The sequence below is a fragment of the Hyaena hyaena genome, unplaced genomic scaffold, assembly GCF_003009895.1.
Source record: "Hyaena hyaena isolate Hyena2069 unplaced genomic scaffold, ASM300989v1 scaffold_281, whole genome shotgun sequence".
NCBI lineage: Eukaryota > Metazoa > Chordata > Mammalia > Carnivora > Hyaenidae > Hyaena > Hyaena hyaena.
Genome location: NW_024080914.1, coordinates 1,603,319 through 1,625,251, shown reverse-complemented (window position 1 = coordinate 1,625,251; position 21,933 = coordinate 1,603,319). Strand labels below are relative to the sequence as shown.

Below are 21,933 nucleotides of genomic sequence, written 5' to 3'. Positions count from 1 at the left end.
GATGGAACCAATGTGTCATTATGTACTTTCTACTATTGTGTGAGCTGAATGAGCCCATATTAGCTCCATTCATACCATTCCTAATATGCTGACGTGAATCACATCACTTCTCTGCTTCTGCTACTGCAGACCTCAGAGCCTCTGCCTTATCAGTCTACCTGCACATGGGAGCCCTGGCCACTCTCCTAAGGGCATTTCCTGGCTCTCACCTGCTAGTGTGGACATGGGTCACCTGCCTGCATGAAGGGTATGTGAAGGCTCTTTTGTTTTCACTGCTCCTTGATGAAACCCATTTTTAAAACAAAATCTTTTAGGCTTGTTTACTTAGAAATTGCCCACAGTGGCTTCGAATTCTGCTTTCTTTTAAATTAATAGCTCCAAGGACTTGATGCTTTAATCGTACTCTATGTTCTCTCTTTTTCAATGTATTATTTTACACTTTCTTGCTCCCTCTTCCTGCCAGTTGCAGAGAAATTCCTGCCATTTATTTTCATTGATTTCATATCTTCACATCTTTGAATATATACATTTCCATTAAGATAAATAACCATTTATCTTGACCTTTATTACCTACCTGTAATCTAAACATAATAAAGGCCCTTTGTTATTTTAATGGCTCAAGTATTAGAGATAGAGCCTTCCCAAAGTTTGAAACTCAAAATATGTTATCCTTTTTATTTATAGAGTGAATAGTTCATCTAGCCTCTTAAGAATACATTCCCCATAGGGTGCCTGTGTGGCTCAGTAGATTAAGCACCTGACTTAGGCTCAAGTCATGTTCTCATGGTCTGTGAGTTCGAGCCCCATATTGGGCTCTGTGCTGACAGCTCAGAGCCTGGAGCCTGCTTTGGATTCTGTGTCCCCCTCTCTCTCTGCCCCTACCCTGCTTGCACTGTCTCTCTCTCAATAAATAAATATAAAAAACATTAAAAAAGAATATATGGTCAAACATATCCAGTCATTTGTCTGTCTGTCTGTCTGTCTGTCTGTCTCTATCCATGTTTATCTAGCCTGCTGGAGCTTCTTTTCATCTTAAAACTGTGTTCTGCACTCCTCTTTCTTCAGCTCCAGTCTGGCTGGGGTTGCTTCGTGAGACTGCTTTAGGGCTCTAATCCTGGAACTCTCCTTCACCAGCATTCTCCCCCACCCCCTGGTTTATTAAATTATAATTAACAAATAGAAGCTGTATGTGCCTGAAGCATACAATGCGATGATTTGTTATATACATTGTGAAATGATTGCCACAATCAAGCCAATTAACATGTCCATGACTGTGTGGGCGGTGAGAGCACTTACGCTCTCCCCTAGCACATTTCAGGTATATAACACAGCATTGCTGGCTGGAGTCACTCTGCCGCACGCTCTATCCCTAGAACTTATTTATCTTGTAACTGGAAGTTTGTATCTTTTGACTGACATCTCCCAGTTCCCCCAGACCCTGGCACCCGCCATTCTACCCTCCTCCTGTGACCTTAACATTTTTAAATTGCACATCGAAGTGAGATCATAGTGTATTTATTTTTCTGTGTTTGGCTTATTTTGGTTACCATTATGTTCTCCAGATTCATTCACACTGTTGCAAATGTCGGCATTTCCTCCTTTTTTAAGGCTGGATAATACGTGCATGTGCACGTGCACCCTTAGTCTCCCATATTTCTTTATCTTTTCATCTGCTGATGTGCACCTAGGTTGCTTCCATGTCTTGGCTACTGTGTCTAAAATAGGAGTGAATGGGGGGCACAGTTATCTCTCTATTGAGCACCCCCTTTGCATATTCTGGAAGAACCATGTTTAGAGAATTAAGAAAGTTGGAATAAAGCCACTGTCCAGAGCTATGAAGGGTCTGAGATTTACCCTACTTGCAAGCTAGCACATTAGCCTGCCACCAGGTCACATGCTGGCAGAATGCCAGATGCTGGCAGAAGACAGACTCCCGGGTCTGAGACAAAGGACATTATCACTCACAGTGAGACTACTGAGAGGGGCACTGGTTCCTTGAGCTCCGCTTCTCACACAGGAGCAGGAGGGGCAGGAAATACCTGAACATGCAACAAACTGCATTAGAAAAATGAAACTGAGCTTGGGAACCTCAGATCTGGTTTAATGGGCAGTAGAGTTGCCTGCTCTGCACTTCCGAGGGAGATACTGTCCATATTCCAATGCTGTTCATCATACAGATTTCCTGGAAATAATAATCTAGGACAAAAGCTGGAAGTGCCTCTGTTCACAAGACATACAGAAATGTGAGACCCAAGGGGAACTGTCCCAGTTCAAGGAGGTACAGCAGAATCTCAGATGGAAGGAGGAAGACGTTGTGTGTGATGGCATGTGGGGTAAATGTTGGCTTCTGGAATGAAGTGCAGACACACTGAGTGTCACCTGGGAGGGAAAAGCAGCTTGGCTTTTATATGAGGAATGTGTTCTCTCTCTCTCTCTCTCTCTCTCTCTCTCTTTTTTTTAATGTTTGTTTATTTTTGAGAAGTAGGGGAAAGGAAGAGAGAGACAGAATCTGAAGCAGGCTCCAGGCTCAGAGCTGTCAGCACAGAGCCCCATATGGGGCTCGAACCCATGAACCGTGAGATCATGACCTGAGCCGAAGTCAGCCACTCAAGTGACTAAGCCCCCCCCAGGCAGTCCTAGAACTGTTTGAATAATAAAGTGCCATTCTGTACTTTTAATTCTGCATTTGGACTATTCATAGAAACTAAATTCAATTGTACAAAATTCAGTTGAACTTTTAGATGACTAGAAGTGGTCAAACCAGAAAATGAATTGGTCAAACATAAAGCCTGGTGAAGAAACAAACAGAAAGGAAGATTGTAGTATCTACCAATATCTCTAATTATAAAAGATGTGAGTGGATTAAGTTAATCAATTGAAACGAAAAGGCTTTCAGACCGAATTTTAAGAATCTGACATGACAGTATTAAAATAAAATGATACAGAAGCGTTGAAAATGAAAAGGCTGAGAGAGGGTCCAGAAAAATCTGGCAAAAAAGTTGATGTAGGGGCACCTGGCTGGCTCAGTGGGTTGATTTCAGCTCAGGTCATGATCCTGAGGTCGTGGGATCGAGCCCTATGTCGGGTTCCATGCTGAGCATGCAGCCACTTAAGATCTTCTCTCTCTCTCCATCCCCTACCTCTGCCCCTCTCTCCTGCTTGTGCTTTCTCTAAAATAAAAAAAAAAATGAATTTCATGTAATACTACAAACATCAGGCAAAATACTTTTCAAAGTGAAAACCAGTAAAGAACCTAGACTATTGGTAAGCAAAATAATTCACCAGGGAAGTATTCCATTCATGAATTTATAAGGTCCTAACAGCATAGCTTCAAAACGTATTACACAAAAATTGATAAAACTCCTGGGAGAAACTGAGCACCCAATCACAGGAGATATTCACATAGTTCTCTCAGAAACTAATACAATCATGGGGCGCCTGGGTGGCTCAGTCAGTTGAGTGTCTGACTTTGGCTCAGGTCATGATCTCATGGTTCTTGGGTTCGAGCCCTGCATCGGGCTCTGTGCTGACAGCTAGCTCAGAGCCTGGAGCCTGCTTCAGATTCTGTGTCTCCCTCTCTCTCTGACCCTCCCCTGATCAAGTCTGTCTCTCAAAAATACATAAATGTTAAAAAAATTTTAAAAATAAAAGAAACTAATACAATCATCAATGGATCAATAGGGTTCAAAAGGGTATACGGACAATTAACACACCTGATCTAAAAGTCTAGCCTTCATGCAGAGAATGGTCATGATTTTGACCCCACGGGAAGCCTCAATAAACTCTGAAGCACTGATTTTATAAAAACAATCTCCATGAACCACAATGCAATATATCCCCCATCCCCAAACAGAAGCCACACGCTGGCTCACCCTTCTTCACAGATGTGAATATTTGCTTCATAAACTCTTCTATGCTGGCCATTATTCTAAGCGCTTTCAAATATTTACTCACCCAATCTTTACAATAGCTGTTGGAGGAAGGACTATCATCCCTCACATTGTACAAACAAGGAAATGGACACGTGGAGAGAAGGAACAGCTTGTCCCAGCTTGTCCGGAGTCACAGAGAGCCGGTGGCAGAGTGAGACAGAAGCCCCAGACTGGACTCCATGTCCTGAGCTCTTGAGTCCTGTACCACACTGGTTCTATTAACATAAATATCTAAATAAACTGTGAGTTGGGGCGCCTGGGAGGCTCAGTCGGTTAAGTGGCTGACTTCCGCTCAGGTCATAATCCTGTGGTTCGTGAGTTCGAGCCCCGCATGGGGCTCAGAGCCTGGAGCCTGCTTCGGATTCTGTGTCTTCCTCTCTCTCTGCCCCTCTGCCTCTTGCGCTTTATGTCTCTCTTTGTCTCTCAAAAAATAAATAAACATTAAAAAAATTTTTTTAAATAAACTGTGAGTTGAAGAAACAAAAACAAAATTTTAAAATACACAGTTCTACAATGTAACAGAAGCACCACAGATCAAAATAAATGAGGAATTCTCAGAGCCGTTCTCAGAAAGCAATTTATAGCTTTCTATGTTTACTGTAAGAGGCAAGATAAATAAAAGATTTTAATCCAAAAAATGTGGAGAAAAAACAAAATAAACCCAAAGGAAGTAGAAACAAATAATAATGAAGTAGAATTTAATTAAAATCCAAAGCAAACATGAAACAAGATAAATGTTCTTTTTTTAAAACTTGGAATCTTTGGAAAGATCAATCTAAAACAACCTTCAATGACTATCATAAATCAAAAGATTAAACAAAATCAGGTAGGAGAAAAGGACATGAGGGCAGGTACACAGAAGATAATTATAAAAACATACTTTGAACAACTTTATACTAATCTATTTGAAAAAGTATATAAAATGGACAAACTCAGAGGAAGATATAAATGACCATAATTATACCAAGAACAGAAAATTTGCTAGAATAATAACCCTAAAAAATGGAAAAACAGTGGGGAGAAAAAAATGTACCCTTTCAAAAAACAAACAAGAAAAGACACCAAGCTCAGAGCTTAGAAAAGGCATGAAACTTTCCCCAGCACTTAAAAACATTGTTAATTGCAAACGTTTGGTACCCAAAATAGGCAAAGTAGGCAAAGAAAACTATTGGCAAATAACAGGTAGATGAAAAAAATAGCTAATTCAGTTCAATCGTGTATATTGGATCTTGGTCTTTTGACCAAGCAGGGTTTTCTTAAAAATGTACGAATGAGTCAACCTTAGAAAAATCTATTCATGTAATTCACCACCCTAACCAATTAAAGAGTAAAAAGCATATAATCGTTATCAATGGATATAGAAAAGGAACAGGCTGAAAATTTAACAGATCACTAGTGAGAAAGTGTCAAACAAATGAGAAATAGGAAGGCACTTCCTCCATCTGATAGAGGGCACCGCCAGAGATGTGCCCCAAGCATCCCCTTTCACCGTGACCGAAACACGAGAGGCATTTTAATTACAATCTGGAAAAAGGAAACACGCCTCTATGATAACCTCTGTGGCTGCTAGCATTCGATATTGTGTCATGGCTCGTAACTGAATGCAACAAGAGGAGATATAAAAAGTCAGAACGGAAAAGACAAAACTGCCAAAAATAGGCAGATGATGTAAGCAATGTATTTTTCTCCCTTTTCAGAAAAAAAAAAATCCCCCATCCACTCCAGATTTTCCAGTCTTTTTACGTCTAAACTTATGTCAGATAGACCCACAATAAGAACCATACGTGTTCTAAAAATGCACACAGTTTCCAGATCATAATTTCAACATCAGGGTTTCCTTTTCTTTCTCGTGGCTTTCAGATCCCATTGTATTCCTAATTCCAAAGAGCTGCCTAAATACTTGAATTGAGCTGCCTACCAGGAAAACTGTGAAGAAGGGACACTGACAAATAAGGACCGGATTCACGGATTATTTTCAGGTTTTGGGAAGAGCTGGCTGCCCATGGTGAGCTCCCCCACGTTTGTCCTGCCGAGCGTTTTCATGGTCTGACCAGTAATGTGCTGCACCCCTCACCCCTGACCCCCAGCAGTGGTAAATATACCACGTAGTATCTCTCTTAGCTGTGGGTCTCTCTGATTTTAATGACTCATCAGCCTAAGTATTTCCAGTTTCTCTCGGGTCGTCAACGTTTGGGGCCAGGAGAGATTATGTGGGACTGGACAAGTTATCCCACGCTTGTGGGATGGCTGACAATTATCCCACGCTAGTTTGTCAGTCTCTTTCCATTGACCCCGCTTATCAAAGACACATTAATAAACCACCTTACTATCGAGTATTCCTGCCTCAAGCATGCTGGATCTTAGAAAGGGAGACTTTCCTGCTTGGTAGGGGTGGGTGTGGGAGGGTCCCTGGGAGAAAGACATAAACTAGGCACCAAGGAGCCAAAATCCCTGGGAAGCTGTTGGGTCAGTGTCTGGGCTGCCTTCAATCCCTGGGAAGGCCCATCTTGGACCCACAGCAGGAGAGGCAGATAAGGCTGGGTCGGCTGACTGCCCAAAGGCTGGGGGACACAGGAGGGAGGCAAGAGGTCCTCTCCTTTCTTCAGCCATTCTTGGATGCTCTGGACATCACGTGCAAACAGAGGGACCTGCCTCAGTACAGATGCCATGTCCCTAGCTGCCGCCACATTCCCTGGACGTAGCACGTGCAATGCGCTCAGCGAGCACCTCTGGAAAGCATCCCCGAGTGAATGAGTCACAGCTCTTGGAACATTTGAATTGGAAGGGGCCTCGCAGACCTTCAGCAATTAGGGTGCGAGGTCCCAGGGGGTGAGTGGCTTGCCTAATAAAGCTGCACCCTTAAACATGGTCAGGTCCTGGGGCACCCGGGTGGCTCAGTTGGCTAAGGGTCTGACTTTGGCTCAGGTCATGATCTCACAGCTTGTGGGTTTGAGCCCCACGTCGGGCTCTATGCTGACAGCTCAGAGCCTGGAGCCTGCTTGGGATTCTGTGTCTCCCTCTGTCTCTCTCTCTCTCTCTCTCTCAAGAAATAAATTTCAAAAAATTTAAAAATTGGTTTGGGTCTGGAGGCCAAAGTTCCTCTTCATCTACAGAGCAGAGCAGGGCTGTGTCCTAACACAAAGACTTTGTCCCTGGGGGAAGCCCAGATCACCTACACACACTGTCCATGTGATTGGGCTGAGGAGCCCCCCCTTTTTTCTTTTATAGTTTATTGTCAAGTTGGTTTAGAGGAGCCCCTTTTCTAATGAGGTCCCCAGACAGCAGCAGAGTTGGATCTTATTATTGCCACCTTGGGGAGAGGGACCCCAGGGCCCAGGAGCCCAGAAGAACAGTACCCCATGACAAGCCTGCAATACACACTTAGAGAACAGGGCTCCGTGAAGGCCCATGGGAGCCTGCGGCTGCTTTCTGGGACTCCTGGACCTGTCCAATTAGTGCAGGAATTAATAGACAGGCCCCGGCGGGGTCTAAGGTTTTCTTCTAGGCTTCTAGAAGACTCTGAGCGTGCACACCTGCCTGGCAGAGGAGGAGCGCTGGCCCCTGGCGGTCGTGGGTCCGTGCTCTCCAGCCTGATCGAGTGTCGGCCTCGCCTGGCAAGAGGTCAGTCACCCTACAAGACTCGGCAAAGCAGGGGTTCTTGACTGCCTGGGTGTGGCCTCACGATCCTTGCTCATGGGACATCACCCTTTGTTTTTCTCCCCTGTCCTGGGAGTATGGTCAAGTGGAGAAATGAATGCATAGCTGTGCTATAAGATTTAGGGAATAGAAAGCATTATAAATACTGGGGGGAGAAATCATTCAGAAAGGCTTATTTGGAACTAAGCCTTAGAAAAGTCGCAGGCAGAACTTTCTAAGGGCATCGTTGGTCCGTTTAGCCCAAAAATCAGTGTTCAGCACACCACACTGAGGGAGCCAGGGGACCTGGGAACACACACTCCCACCCCTCCCACCCCATATCACTCTCCTGGTGTAGGGGGCTGGGTGGCAAGCCACAAAGCACCAGACTCTGGCGTGGTAAACTCAAGTAGGCCCTTTCCACCAGAGAATGTGTATTACCTGAATATAGAAGTCCCCACCATTTTCCTCCTGTTTCCTGTCCCAGATCTCAACCCAGGGGCCAGGAAGGTGAGGGTCGGTGAATGGCTGAAATTGAAGGGTTTCGTGAGTGCAGGAGTCCAAGTAGAGTCCAAGAAGAAGGTCCCGGACGTGGGCACGCCTGGAGAAGTGTTGCGCTGGGGAAGGCTTACCCATCCCAACCCACATCTGCACACTCCCCCGTCCTTGGAACTCTCTCCCCTGCGGAATGTTTCCTTCCCTGTTACCTCCTCCTCCTCCTGTATCTAAAAGCTAGCAAAGCATCCTCTAAGCTGCAAGCTGCTCTACACATTCTAGCAACATGAGGACTAACCACGTCCTGAGCTGGGACTTGGGAGAGAATCGAAGATAAAAACAATGACCTAAAACACTCCTATTTTGACATCGAAGCTCATCTTTATCAACGGTTACCATTTACTGATGGCCTACTGTATACCAGGCCCTCCACCAAATGCCTTCTAGGCATCTTGTTGTATAATTCTTCCATCAGTCCTCTGCCATGGAGATCGGCACTGCCTTCATCTTACAGGGGGAGAAACTGAGGTCCGAAGAGATGAGGGATCAATTCAATGGTCAAACATGAAGCCGCTGGAGCTGGGGTGTGTTCACAGGGGTGCTGGACTCCAGACCAGCCCCAGTCCCCTCCAGAGTGCAGAATCTAGAACCAGACAGGAGGTGGGAAGGGAGGACCGAGTATCGCGGTCAACAAGGATGGGACAAATCAATGATGAGAACCATGCCTGGATGTCTGGGTGGGTCTGCCATTCAAGTAGAACCCGATCGGAAGTGGGGATGGGGAGGGTGGGTGAAAGAGCAGAAACAGAATGTACTGTTTTCCTGTTACATATCAAGAACTATGCTTGGCTATTTACACAGGGTAATTAATATAGTCTCCATAGCAACACTGTGAGTATATATTATTCTATTTTACAGACGAGCAAAGGGAGACACACAAAGTGAGCAAAGGTAAAGCAAGCATCTTCTACTTACACTAGGGTTAAAGGCAGAGGTTTCTAGAAATGTAAATATTTTGTTGTTTTCATCACTGTTGTCTTGGAGGTATTGGTACTTCAAACCTTTAGGATGCCTGAGATGCTCGACTAGACTAGGAAACAAGCAAAAAGGACCATCCACACGGGAGGGAGGGGAAGTAGGTGTTGAAGAATGGGGTATTTGGGGAACACATGGAGGAAAGCAAGGAGTGGGCTCTGGATCGCAGAGCATCCTGGGTCCACCCATCAGCCTCTAACCGAGAGAAAAAGTAGTCTCCCCTCTCACTGACCTAGTCCAGGCACTGGCCATTTTTTTATTAAAATTCTTTTATGTTTATTTTCTGAGAGACAGAGCAGGGGTGGGGGCAGGGAGAGAGAGAAAGAGAGAGAGAGAGGGAGACACAGAATCTGAGGCAGGCTCCAGGCTCTGAGCTGTCAGCACAGAGCCCGACATGGGGCTTGAACCCAGTGACAGGGAGATCATGACCTGAGCTGAAGTCGGACGCTTAACCAACTGAGCCACCCAGGTGCCTGACACTGGCCATTTTGAATTTGACCCACGAGGGTGGGGGGTGGGGGGACAATATTAGGTGCTGTGAGCAGAGCTGGGTCTGGCCGCCTACCTCCCAGAATCACGTCTCCAACAGCAGTCTGTCCCTGGCCTGAATTCTCACTTTACGGAGGTCCCTTCACAACCGGCTCTCTGACAGATGATGTATCACTGCTGGACCAAAGCAGGTGAGTTTGGGTGGACTCCCAGGGCTGTGCACACTCAGTCTAGTGCCTTCTCTCATCTGCGTCTCCTCCAGCCAAGCATGAAAGGTGCACTCAAGCTATCTGCAGGTATTTACTCTCTTCCCCCACCTCCCTGCGTCTGTCTCCCAGTGTGAAGGCCCCTGAGAACCTTGGGAAGTCTTGGAGAACTTGGCCAGTGTCTGAAAGCTGAGAGCTTCGGAAACTGGGAGCTGCACCCATTTTGTGTCCCTGCACACAGCTGACGAGGACACTGGACCGGCCTCCTGTTTCCAGCCTGGATGTTCAAATTCCCTGCTTCATCTCTTTCAGACCCAGATTCTCCTCAATGCCAAGACCCAACTTGACTGCGGTGACAGAGTTTACCTTTGAAGGTTTTTCCATTTTTGGGTGGCAGCACAGACTCATTCTCTTTGTGGTCTTTCTGGTCTTGTACCTGCTGACCCTCGCCAGCAATGCCATCATCTTGACGGTTATCCGCCTTAACCGTCAACTTCACACACCCATGTACTTCTTCCTGAGCGTGCTGTCCCTCTCGGAGACCTGTTATACAGTGGCCATCATCCCCCAGATGCTGTCCAGTCTCCTCAGCCCCCAACGAGCCATCTCCATTCCAGACTGTGCCACTCAGCTCTTCTTCTATCTCACCTTCGGCATCAACAACTGCTTCCTGCTCACAACGATGGGGTATGACCGCTACGTGGCCATCTGCAACCCCCTGCGGTATTCAGTCATCATGGGCAAAAGGACTTGCCTACAACTGGCAAGTGGCTCCTGGAGCATTGGCCTAAGCACGGCCATCATTCAGGTGTCTTCTGTGTTTAGTCTGCCCTTCTGTGATGCCAGCATCATCTCCCACTTCTTCTGTGACATCCGGCCCCTGATGAAGCTGGCCTGTGCTGACACGACCATCAAAGAATTTGTCACATTGCTTATCAGTCTGTGTGTTCTTGTTCTGCCCATGGTGCTGATCTTCATCTCCTACGTCCTGATTGTCTCCACCATCCTCAAGATGGCCTCAGCTGAGGGCCGGAAGAAGGCTTTTGCCACCTGCGCCTCTCACCTCACGGTGGTCATCGTCCACTATGGCTGCACCTCCTTCATCTACCTAAAACCCAAATCCCAAAATTCCCTGCAAGACAGACTCATCTCTGTGACCTACACGGTCATCACACCCCTACTAAACCCTGTTGTGTACAGCCTGAGGAACAAAGAGGTCAAGGATGCCTTGCTCAGAGCTTTGGGCAAAAAGCCTCTCTCTTAAGTGCTGGCCAGTCTCCATAAAATTAAAAAGTCTGCTGAGGAGTTGCAGTGAGGGACCAAGTCAGACAGGTACCAGGTACCTGATCTGGGCAGCATCTAGGAATGAGAGGGCTGGAGTAAAACAAGGAAGGGAAAGATTAATAAGAGATTGATGAATTTCCCAAGACCAGTAGATGGGCTTATCAGGCTTGGTGAAAACCAGGTAAGATAAAGCATATTCAGGAGCTGTACTATAATGTTAGCCCTCATTCCCATTACCCCTGGCATAAGGGATTATAAACTAGTAGTGAGGGTGGGAAGAATATATAGTATCTATCACAGGAATTTATGGGATCGGAACTTGGCCTCAGCATGGAAATCGAGAGCACTGAAATAACAAGTTCTCCATTATTTACACCTAGCACTTCTACACTGTATTTCATACTACAATAAAAAAAATTCACTCCATTAATTTACCTTGTGCCTCTTCCTACCTGCATGAACCATCGACAGCTCTGTCGGACACAGGTTCTGAGAGCCAGTTGACAAACTGGTTGAGAAGAATAAAGCAAAACACTGTAAAAAGAGCTTCCTGGATATTGAGAGTTGCAAAACAAGAGTTCCCATCTTTCACATCCCATCCCCTCTCCTCCCCCAGATGCCTCTGCAGTGACTTACTGGAGGGTGCTGCCCTCTCCCCCGCCCCCACTCTGAACAATCACCACTGGTTGAAAGGAGGCTTTCTCAGCAGGGGGGACACATACCCCACTCCTGCCCTCCCTGGGGCAGTCCACTACACAGCCAGTGCCTGAATGACCTGGGAGGTACAAAGACACCCACCTTGCCTCAAATTGTGATTAACTCTAGAGTCTTCCATTAGATCAGGCTGTCCAAGACCGCATCCCAGCTGAGCTATGCTCCACCCCACCCTGCCTCTCCCTCCATTTTCTGAGAGCGTGTCCTTAGTCCCGAGCACAGGGGCAGGCTCAAGCTCTGCTTCAGGGCACCGGCCAGGTGTGCCCAGGTGTGCTCATGCCCACCGGGCAATCACTCAGGCTCCACTGCCTCTACACCTAGAACAGAGCCTCTCTCTGCCTCTACACCTAGAACAGTGCCTGGTACGTGGAGCTTGGGAGTTATTGAAAGGAGGAGGAAAAGAAGGAAGTAAGGCCAACTGTAAGCAACCAACACACAACTGGCATCAGCACACAGCTCTTCTTCCTCTTTTCCTTTCATTACGAGATTCCTTTCAGGTTGCCGGCCTCCACTTTGTGACATCCCTTTCGGTACACTTATGGAACTCATCCTAGACAGCCAGCATTCATTCAACCCTCACTATTAATCTAGGAGGTAATTTATTAAACTATTTTACAAATGGGAAACCTAAACCCTGAAAAGATAAAGTAACGTCCTGAAGGCCAGAGAGCTAGTATGTGGGCCCTAATCAGGACCCGAAAACACGCAATCCAGCCCCAGAGCCAGCAGCTGCATTATGGGCTCATGATCGCTATTTAGCCAGCTTTCCTCCTTTCTAATAACTGGAGAAGGAGCGCCACACGTTGCGAATTTACGCATAGCTCAAATCTCCCTGGAATGGCCTTGGGTCCTGGAAATCTTTCTGGAAGTTCAGAAATTCCGTATTTAATATGCTTTCCTTCAATATCTTGGTGCACTTTCTCCACTCAGCACAGCTTTAAAGATGCAAAGAGAAAAAGGATAAAGTGGGCCAAAGGCCAGGTGGGGGGTGATGGGGTGACAGAGCTCGTGCCCATCAGCTTACTAACTCTAGATCCATCCACTTCCTCACTTGTTCATCCTGATGACCTAGTAGGAGATGAACAGGCAGTAGTATTGTAGAGGGAGTGCAGGCTTTGGGGCCAGAGAGGCACGTGTCCTGATCTTAGGTCTGCCATTATAAATGTGTGTTCTACGGAAGTGACTTAATCTCACTGGCCTTCCTTTCGTACTGCACCCTGCAGCCAGCAAGATCAACCTCCAGGGTTCCTGTGAGGCCCTGAAAATCTTACGGGCCTCACATTTCCTGGAGCAGCTGTAACGGTTAGCACCTCCTCTGCTCCCCACCCCCACCACACACTGCTCTCTAAGTCACTCTGAGGTCAATATCAAGTCAACCCAATATGGACACATAGCCCCAGTTCTCAGAGTTCTCAGTCATGGAATGAGCTCCCTCTTCCCAGGAGAGACTTTGCAAGGAGCACTCCCACACCCTGCCCAGTGGTCCTTGCTCCCAGATTTCGGTCCACAAAACCTGTTCTCAGGGTCTTACAAGAGTCACTTCTGGGTTATGCCTGTCACGTGTCAATAAGCCGCTTCCCTCTCTCACTTCCTACCCCAGACTCCCTTCCCCGACGCCCTGCCCATGTGCAGGCCTGCCAGCCACTTCCCATGGTGTCATTCCCTCTTCTCTGCTAAGGCCTTGAGTCGGTGCCAGGACTCACGGGTGCATCTTCAGAGGCAGGCCCGATACGTACTAACAAAAACATGTCGAACTATTTTTGTGCTGTAATCCATTTGACAGTATACTGATCACCAGATTCGTGGTTCTCTTTTTCAGAATTTATTTTTTTCTATCAATAGATACAAAGAGTATGACTGTATGATTCAACTAGTATCAAGCTGGAGAGCCATAAAGTTATTTTAAGATTAAAAAGGAGTTTTCACATGTAAACTAGAGCCCCCAGCTCTGGATGAGAAGGATAGGGTTGGGGTGTGTGTGTGATTAGACATAACTTCACTGCCGTGGACTGAGTCGTGACCCCCCAATTCATGTGTTGAAACCCTAGCCCCAGCATGATGGTATCTGGAAATGGAACCTCTGGGAATTGGGTTTAGATAAGGTCATGAGGATGGGGTTATGATGGGATCGGGGCCCTTTAAGAAGAGATACCAGAGGATTCTCTCTCCCTCTCTTCAAAGTATGAGGACAGAGAGAGTAACCAGCTACCTGCAGTCCAGAAAGCAAGCCCTCACCAGGAACTCAATCTCCTGGCCCCTTGACCTAGGATTGTCAGCTTTCAGAGCTGCAAGACCCTCCAAGTCTATGGCTATGGTGTTCTGGAGCCCGAACTAAGACATTCAGGAACCATGCTGACCTCAGCAAACTCTGTACTAAGTCCTCTTCAGGGCTCTGAAACACCCCCATGACAATTCTAAGGCACCATTAGGAAGTCTAGACTGGAACCCTAAGTTAACGTGAAAGCCACAAAGGACCCATAGTTAGGGCTACCGGAATCTGGCCCCCAAACAATGTGCTTTGCAGAGCCGAGGGGGTCGACAGTGGGTGCTCCCGGCCACCTCACTGGCTTCGTCTCAATAGTCACCCCACACGCTCATGTCTATCTCGCATCAAAGTCCAGTGGGTTTACCACTGAGGACAGAGTGTCCTCCTCACCACCTCTCATTGGTGAAGTAAGGATGCCACAGGCTTCATAGGCCAGTTGGAGGACTCAGACAAAACCGTGTGAAAGGGCTCAGTAAGTGTAAGCTTATTCTGAAGCTCGACCTCTTGTTTTCACCAGATGCCACATTTTTACACCATGTATCCAAGTGACCCTTGTCCAAAATCCTCCTAATCTGTCCCCAAGCAAAGGTGATAAAGCGCTGAGCTATTTTGTTCACCTCTCCTCCCTCCCTGTTAGGATCCCATGGCCACCAATCACACCTAGTGGTTGACCATTAACAGGAGTCATTTGGGTCAATTTATCGGTTCCAACAGGAAGCAATGCAGACTGGAGTCTCAGGGAGCTGGCATGAATGAACTTGAGATTAGTGTATGAAATGATGGGTCCTCTCCTCTCCCTTGATCCACACATGCAGTCACCAGCCTACTCACCTCAGATGTCTCTCACCTCTGTCCCTCTCACCTCCAGGGCCACCCCCCTAAATCACCCCCAACTGACCTCTGGCCTGCCCTGTGACATTATCCCCCTCGCTGATCTCCCTGCCTTCTCCCCAAGCCCCTGTCACCCTCACACAGCTGCCACATTAATCTTGCAAAAAAGCAGAGTCACCAGACAGGCAGGAAGAAGGTACAGGGCAGCCGGTGGTTCTTACGTGCCAGTTACTACGGGACTCTGAAGCCCCTAAGCAGGAGCAATAAGTTAAATTATGTGAGGGGCCCTTAAAAACAAGTGGTAAAATCTCACTACTCTAAGACCTCGTGTAGCCTGGTCTTTAGCGTAAGAATTTTTTCTGTGATCCACCTGCAATTAATCCAGGAACATCCCCTCCCCGCCCCCACTCATTTCAGTTTACTCTAATCCTCTGTCACTTAAACTAAACCATGAGGTGCTGGAAGGCTGTGTCCTGCATTTCCCTTGCTCCAAGCAACCAGCCCTGGGGCCTGGCACTGGCTGGTGCATGAAGGATGAATGGACACAGGTAAGCACACATGGTCAAGTAAGAACCTGGTAAGCAAATGATAGGTCCGAGAGTCTGGCATTGGATTTTGACAGACTAGAAGTTTTGCCAAAATGGAGGGGGGAGGTAATTCTGGGCAAAGAGAAAGAGTATTCAGCCCCCATCCATTTCCTGGCCTCCAAGAGAGGGTCTTTGGGATCAAAGAGATTTCCTTCCACTTCTGAGTACCACAGGGCAGAAAGGCAGCCAGAAGAGCCCTCCACAAAGCCAGGGCCAAAGCTGACTGCTCTTACTCCAAAGAGAAAACCACATTCTTTAAAAATTTTTTAACATTTATTTTTGAGACAAAGAGCAAGGGAGACACAGAATCAGTAGCAGGTTCCAGGCTCTGAGCTGTCAGCACAGAACCCAACACGGGGCTTGAACCCATGAACCGCGAGATCATGACCTGAGCCAAAGTCGGAGGCGTAACTGACTCAGCCACCCCGGTGGTCAGAGAAAACCATCATCTTAAACTGGGCGGGGGCCCTGACATGCAAGACGATATATCTCCAAGCTTGAGCTGCCTGCGTTAGGAAACTATGGATTTCCAAGGCACATCTGTAAAAAAAAAAAAAAAAAACCCCACAAGGTGCTTATGGACGCTAACAAGTAAAATTCAAGTAAATAAACCAGCCTTATCTAATGCTGTTTTTACTTGAAAAACTTGCCCCAAGCTCCCACACGGCTAAATCTGGGACTGGGTAAATGAGTCCCTCGTATAATGAGGCCCCCGGGTGCCTACAGTCTACATCCTCCCAGCCCCGGGTCGGTTGGGGGGGGGGGGTCTCGGGATATCTTCAGGGCGGGAGCCCCTGGAGCCCCACTGGCTGGTCTTGGGGGAGCACCTGCTCTGCTGCAAAGACTTCGCACAGAGGCGTGGTCAATGCCGCCTGCGACTTCCAAGCTGCCGACCCTCCTGCTAGAGCGTGTTTATCCGCTGTCTGCTCAGCCTCCGCCTGTGACGGGCCATCCCTCTCCATCACCCTGCTCTTTCTGCACCTGCAGACCATGGCCGCCTCCAGCCCGGCTCTCCTGCTGTGACTCAGCACCAGGCAGACACAGTAAGTGTTCTCCAGAACAGGAAATGAGATGCGGCTTATTGCCCATGGGCTGGCTTTAACTTATTGCAGTGTAGCAATCTATCATCGTCTTCATAAGGACGTGTATGCTCTTCTTTCCCTTGATTTCCATGCAAGACTTACAGGCTCCCAAGGCTGGAGGGTGCTAGCCGGGTCATAGCAGCCACCCTTCTACCTCAGGACAGACAGACATCAGCCAGATCAGACGTCACCCTGGCCGGTGGCTTCTCAGCAGAAACCCTATGGGTGTTTGGAATAGGACAAGTCTTCCTTGGGTGGGTCTGTCATGTGGGTGGCAGGCAGCTAAGCAGCATTAGTTGCTGGCAGCAGCTGTGTCCATCATTAGAACAATCAGAAGCAGGGACACAAGCTTCTGACTTCACAGTAGAGCTGCCAGGCCACCTCCTGCTGGACCACCACCTAGTTTCCATCCAGAGAAGTTCAATGTCTTTTGGCACATCGTTCAGTGTCAAAATGATTTTCTCTGTTCACAAATGTCTCTGGTGCAGCTTTACTCTTTCAGCAGTTTTAGTGTAAATGAGTGACAGCTAGTAGCCAACATCCTTTAAGTAAATTTTTATAAACAGGAAGGAGGTCTCTGTGCCTATAACCTTCATCACTGATGTGATTTACTTTACATACCAAGTCTTTCTGAATCTGCATAGGCAAATCGGATATAATTTACATTCCCTACAGGAGCTTACTGTCTAACGGGACAAAAATGTGAAATATGACAAATCGGACTGAGCCCCATCCTTCACCACAATGACAAATCTTTAGTGGGGTGCCTGCTGTGACTTTCGATGAGAGAACTGAATGTGCTCCATCTTCCCCGGCAGAACTGCTTCTCTCTGCAGAGCAGGTGTCTGCCCACTAAGGTCTAGGGGCTGTCAAGTTGCCTTTTAGTTTGGGGAAGTGCAGCTTCACACCATCGCAGAGTCAGGCTGCACCCTGCCGGCCGATGCCCATGTCTCCGAGACAGCAGTGGCCAGGGGGCAGTGGTTGGTTTAGATCTGCCTTTTCTTCCTTGGAAACAATATGAGCCTTTGGGTCTGCTTTGCCTCTATGTCCTCAAGGGTGTGCAAAGGGAGGTTTCATAATCTTGAAAGAGAAAAAAAAAAAGGTCTCCAGTCAATCCTTAAGTTACTTTCTTTTTTTTTTTAAATTTTTTAATGTTTTATTTATTTCTAGGAGAGTGAGAGAGAGACAGAGTGAGGAGGGGAGGGTCACAGAGAGAGGGATTTACAGACTCTGAAACAGGCTCCAGGCTCCAAGCTGGCAGTCAGCACAGAGCTTGACGTGGGGCCCGAACCCATGAACCGCGAGATCATGACCGAAGCAAAAGTCGGACGCTTAACCGACTAAGCCACCCAGGCGCCCCCTTAAGTTACTTTCAATGATCTGATTGATCCATAAGCCTGAGATGGTGACACGCGCAGATGTAAAAGGTGTAATGCCGCAGAGCGTTTGTGTGTGGACGGCATGGCACAGGCAGGGAGACAATCGTCCATGGAAGCATGAGGACCTTGTGGCACAATAGCTGTGGATACTGTGTCAATACCTACAACGGTCCTTGAGGAATGGGGAAATACTTAGACAAGAGGAGAAAAGGAGGGAGGGCATTCCAGAGAAGTGTGGGGTGAAGTGAGTGGGAATGTACATAGTTATGTTGTGAGAGAAAGGAAGGAAAGGAAAGGAAAGGAAAGGAAAGGAAAGGAAAGGAAAGGAAAGGAAAGGAAAGGAAAGGAAAGGAAAGGAAAGGAAAGGAAAGGAAAGGAAAGGAAAGGAAAGGAAAGGAAAGGAAAGGAAAGGAAAGGAAAGATAGAAAGATAAATAGATTTATAGACAGATAGATTCTGGGATGCATAGGAAATTGTAAAGGACAGCCACAGAGTAGAAGTATTTTAAGTCAACCCAGAGATTAACGCACAGGGAAATGCATCCCCAGGTTCACAGCTGAGAATGGAGTTCAGTCCATCTGAGAAATGTGCATCTACAGCCTTGTTGAAATTATGCACCTTCTGTTCTTCTCCATTTCAGATTTTGCAAGCACTCCATGGAGGGAGGGAACCACACTCTCATAATTGAGTTTGTCTTCCAGGGTTTCTCCAGCTTCCGTGAGCACCAGCTCACGCTTTTTGTCGTGTTCCTTGCACTGTACATCTTAACCCTGGCTGGCAATGTGGTCATTGTGACCATCATCCGAACCGACCGCCACCTGCACACGCCCATGTACTTCTTCCTGAGCATGCTGTCCTCCTCAGAGACGGTATATACACTGGTCATTCTCCCAAGGATGCTCTCCAGTCTTGTAGGTATGAACCAGTCCATCTCACGGGCAGGCTGTGCCACCCAGATGTTCTTTTTTGTAACCTTCGGCATCACTAACTGCTTCCTTCTCACGGCCATGGGCTTTGACCGCTATGTGGCCATCTGCAACCCCCTGAGATACTCAGTCATCATGAACAAGAGAGAGTGTGTCCAGCTGGTGGGGGGCGCCTACAGCATTGGGCTGATCGTAGCCATGACCCAAGTGATATCTGTGTTCAGGTTGCCTTTCTGTGCTACGAAAGTGGCCCATTTCTTCTGTGACATCCGACCTGTGATGAAGCTCTCTTGCATCGACACCTCGGTCAACGAGATCCTGACTGTAATCATCAGTGTGCTGGTGCTCGTGGTTCCCATGGGCCTGGTCTTCATCTCCTACGTCCTCATCATCTCCACCATCCTCAGGATCCCCTCCGCCCAGGGCCGGAAGAAGGCCTTCGCCACCTGCGCTTCCCACCTCACGGTCGTCATCGTCCACTATGGCTGTGCCTCCATCGCCTACCTCAAGCCCAAGTCAGAGAACACCAGGGACCAGGACCAGCTGATTTCGGTGACCTACACCGTCATCACCCCCCTGCTGAACCCGGTGGTGTACTCCCTGAGGAACAAGGAGGTCAAGGATGCTCTGCTCCGTGCCATGGGCAGGAAGCTTCCCTGACAAAATAGGAAGTGCCCTGCTGAGGCTCTCAGCATCCACTTTCAGCAGGAACAGGAGCAGAGCTTGGCGCCTTGGCTCCCAGAGACCTGCCCCAGAGGGAGGCAGAGGAACAGCAGCAACATCCAACTGTGAGTCTGAAAACTTTAAAACCCCTGAACAAAGCATTAGCCCTGTTTTTGTGGGTAAGTAGACAAACGAGGACAGGAATTGCCCGAAGAAGAGGTCAGGAAGCAGTGTGAGCTCAGGATCCTTCATGGACATTTTGGTTTCTAATGAAGGCAACAGAGAGGATGCAGCAGAATCCACAGGATGCATTTTCTCCTACAATTCCTTCCTATTTAAGAGCGTGAGGATTTCCCAAACGGGAGACCCTGTTAGAATCTGTTTATACATGATATATCAAGTAATAAGTGACTGTGTGGATAGGAGGAATGGCCTCTGGATGGGAGAGCAAGGGAAAATAGATTTCCTCCCCTGGCTTTCATTTATCCCAGCTTCTAGCAAAACTGCTTATTAAAGATGGTGATTGACCACAGACAGTTTAATTAGAGTTCCTGGCCATCCCAGAGCTTGTCAGGTTTAAGGGCACATTCCAAGAGCCTCCTGGGTCGGTTCAGCTGTTATTAATCCAGACGGTGTGTCACAGGTAGTAGCGACGAACAGGTCCGTCTCCCGGATTCTGGGAAAGACTGATGGAAAGACTCTACCTGCATGTCTTCAAGGAGCTCAGATTCTAGAGGCTGAGACAAACGTTTAAAAGTATGGTTTCAATTCTTTAGAACAGGTTGTGCATACAACAGATTGCGGGAGGAAGGGAGGGAGGGAAACTGCTGGAGATGTCAGGGAAGTCTCAGAGGAGGTGATCTGCAATGTGAACTGGCTTTAAAACATTTGTCGGAGATTTCTTGATGGGTAATTTATTGGAGGAGATGAATCCCAAAGGGAAGGAACAGTATATATTCACAGGGATGAAACCAAGAGGAATGCTTAGGAGATTAAAAAACAAATTAGTTACCGGACCGACTCCATGGGAAATGGGGGGTGGTGGAGGGAGATTAGGACCAGAGAGGAAGGCTAGGGTCAGATTATCAAGGCTTTGTCTACTGAACTAAAAAAAATTTTGGCTTTAACTTTTAAACAAGGGTAATCACCCAAGATTTGGGGAAACGAGGATTTAGTATATGAGGCATCCATGTGAATTGCTGGTATCCTTCTTGCCCTTACATTGCTCCAATGGGACATGTAAGAAGTTGTATGGATCTCTAGAATCTAAGCCAAGAAAATTAGGGAAAAGGGAATAGGGGTAGAGTATCTGGAGGTAATACACAGAAATAATCATGTAGGTGTGATGAAGCTGAATCAGACCATGATGCAGAGGCTGATCACAGAGTCTCATACAGATTTGGAGACTGGGGCTCCAATGAGGACCCCGTGAAGGAGAACAAGGGCCTGCCATTGCGTCAGTAAGTAGGCTTGACCTCAGACACGGGCACCACAGTGCCAGGACACACCTTCCACCAGAATTCAAGGGTGGGTCCATTACTCAGAAAAGCCTTCAAAAGAAAATACAGGGACACCAGGGTGGCTTGGTCAGTTAAGTGTCCTTGAAGCAGGGTGATTGTCGGAAAAATCACCCAACACTGAATAGAAGCGAGGCAGGATTTTATTCATGGCTGAGCCAAACCTGATCTCCTGATCTTAAGGAGAAAAATGCAGAGAATGACCCCGAACAAAGGTAGCAGTAAGCTTATATGGATTTCAGCAAGGCAGACTATGTCATTATTTAGTTAACCAATTACAATTTACAGCATTTCATGGTAGCCAATTATATTATGACACACAGACATTAGTTTTGGTGGAAACCTATCATTTTAAAGTTCTTTGTCATAAGAGGGTTTGAAATGACCAATCACAGTTAGACATTTGAGAAACCTTGGGGTAGTGACTACATAACAGACCACCTGACACTGAATGGTAATGAGGTGTTCTGTAACCTTTGCATACAGGGTGTGGTTAACCAGAACAGGGAAGCACAAGCTTGCTTAGTGGATTTACAGAAGCAGAAATAGCATGTTAGTATTTAACCGAGCTTGTGGTCAACCTACAACAGTCCTGACTCTTGATCTTGGCTCAAGTCGTGATCTCACAGTTTGTGAGATTGAGCCCCACATCGGGCTCTATGCTGACATCATGGAGCCTGCTTGGGATTCTCCTTCTCCCTCTCTCTCTCTCTGCTCCACCCCACTTGTGCTCTCTCCTCTCTTAAAATAAACTTTACCAAGCCCCCCCCCCCCCCAATTCAGAAACCTGTACAGCTCATGTATCTGCCCTCCAGACCAGAACTACCAGTCTCCCTCCTAGGATTGAGCGATGACAAAAATCAAACTATACCTAAAGTTCCCTAGAATCCA

At 47.2% G+C, this 21,933-nt stretch overlaps 2 protein-coding genes across 2 annotated transcripts in view; one reads left to right on the top strand and one right to left on the bottom strand.

Moving 5' to 3' along the window:
- The window catches only part of LOC120241374 (olfactory receptor 10J3-like), a 164,949-nt gene that overhangs the window by 87,964 nt on the left and 55,052 nt on the right, over nt 1-21,933 (bottom strand). The gene's annotated exons all lie outside the window — the stretch shown is intronic.
- Nucleotides 10,122-19,522, top strand: LOC120241357. The gene is made up of 4 exons (XM_039246417.1): nt 10,122-11,050; nt 15,274-15,436; nt 16,319-16,494; nt 18,547-19,522. Exons 1-4 carry the CDS (start codon nt 10,122-10,124, stop codon nt 19,520-19,522), a joined length of 2,244 nt encoding a protein of 747 aa, XP_039102348.1.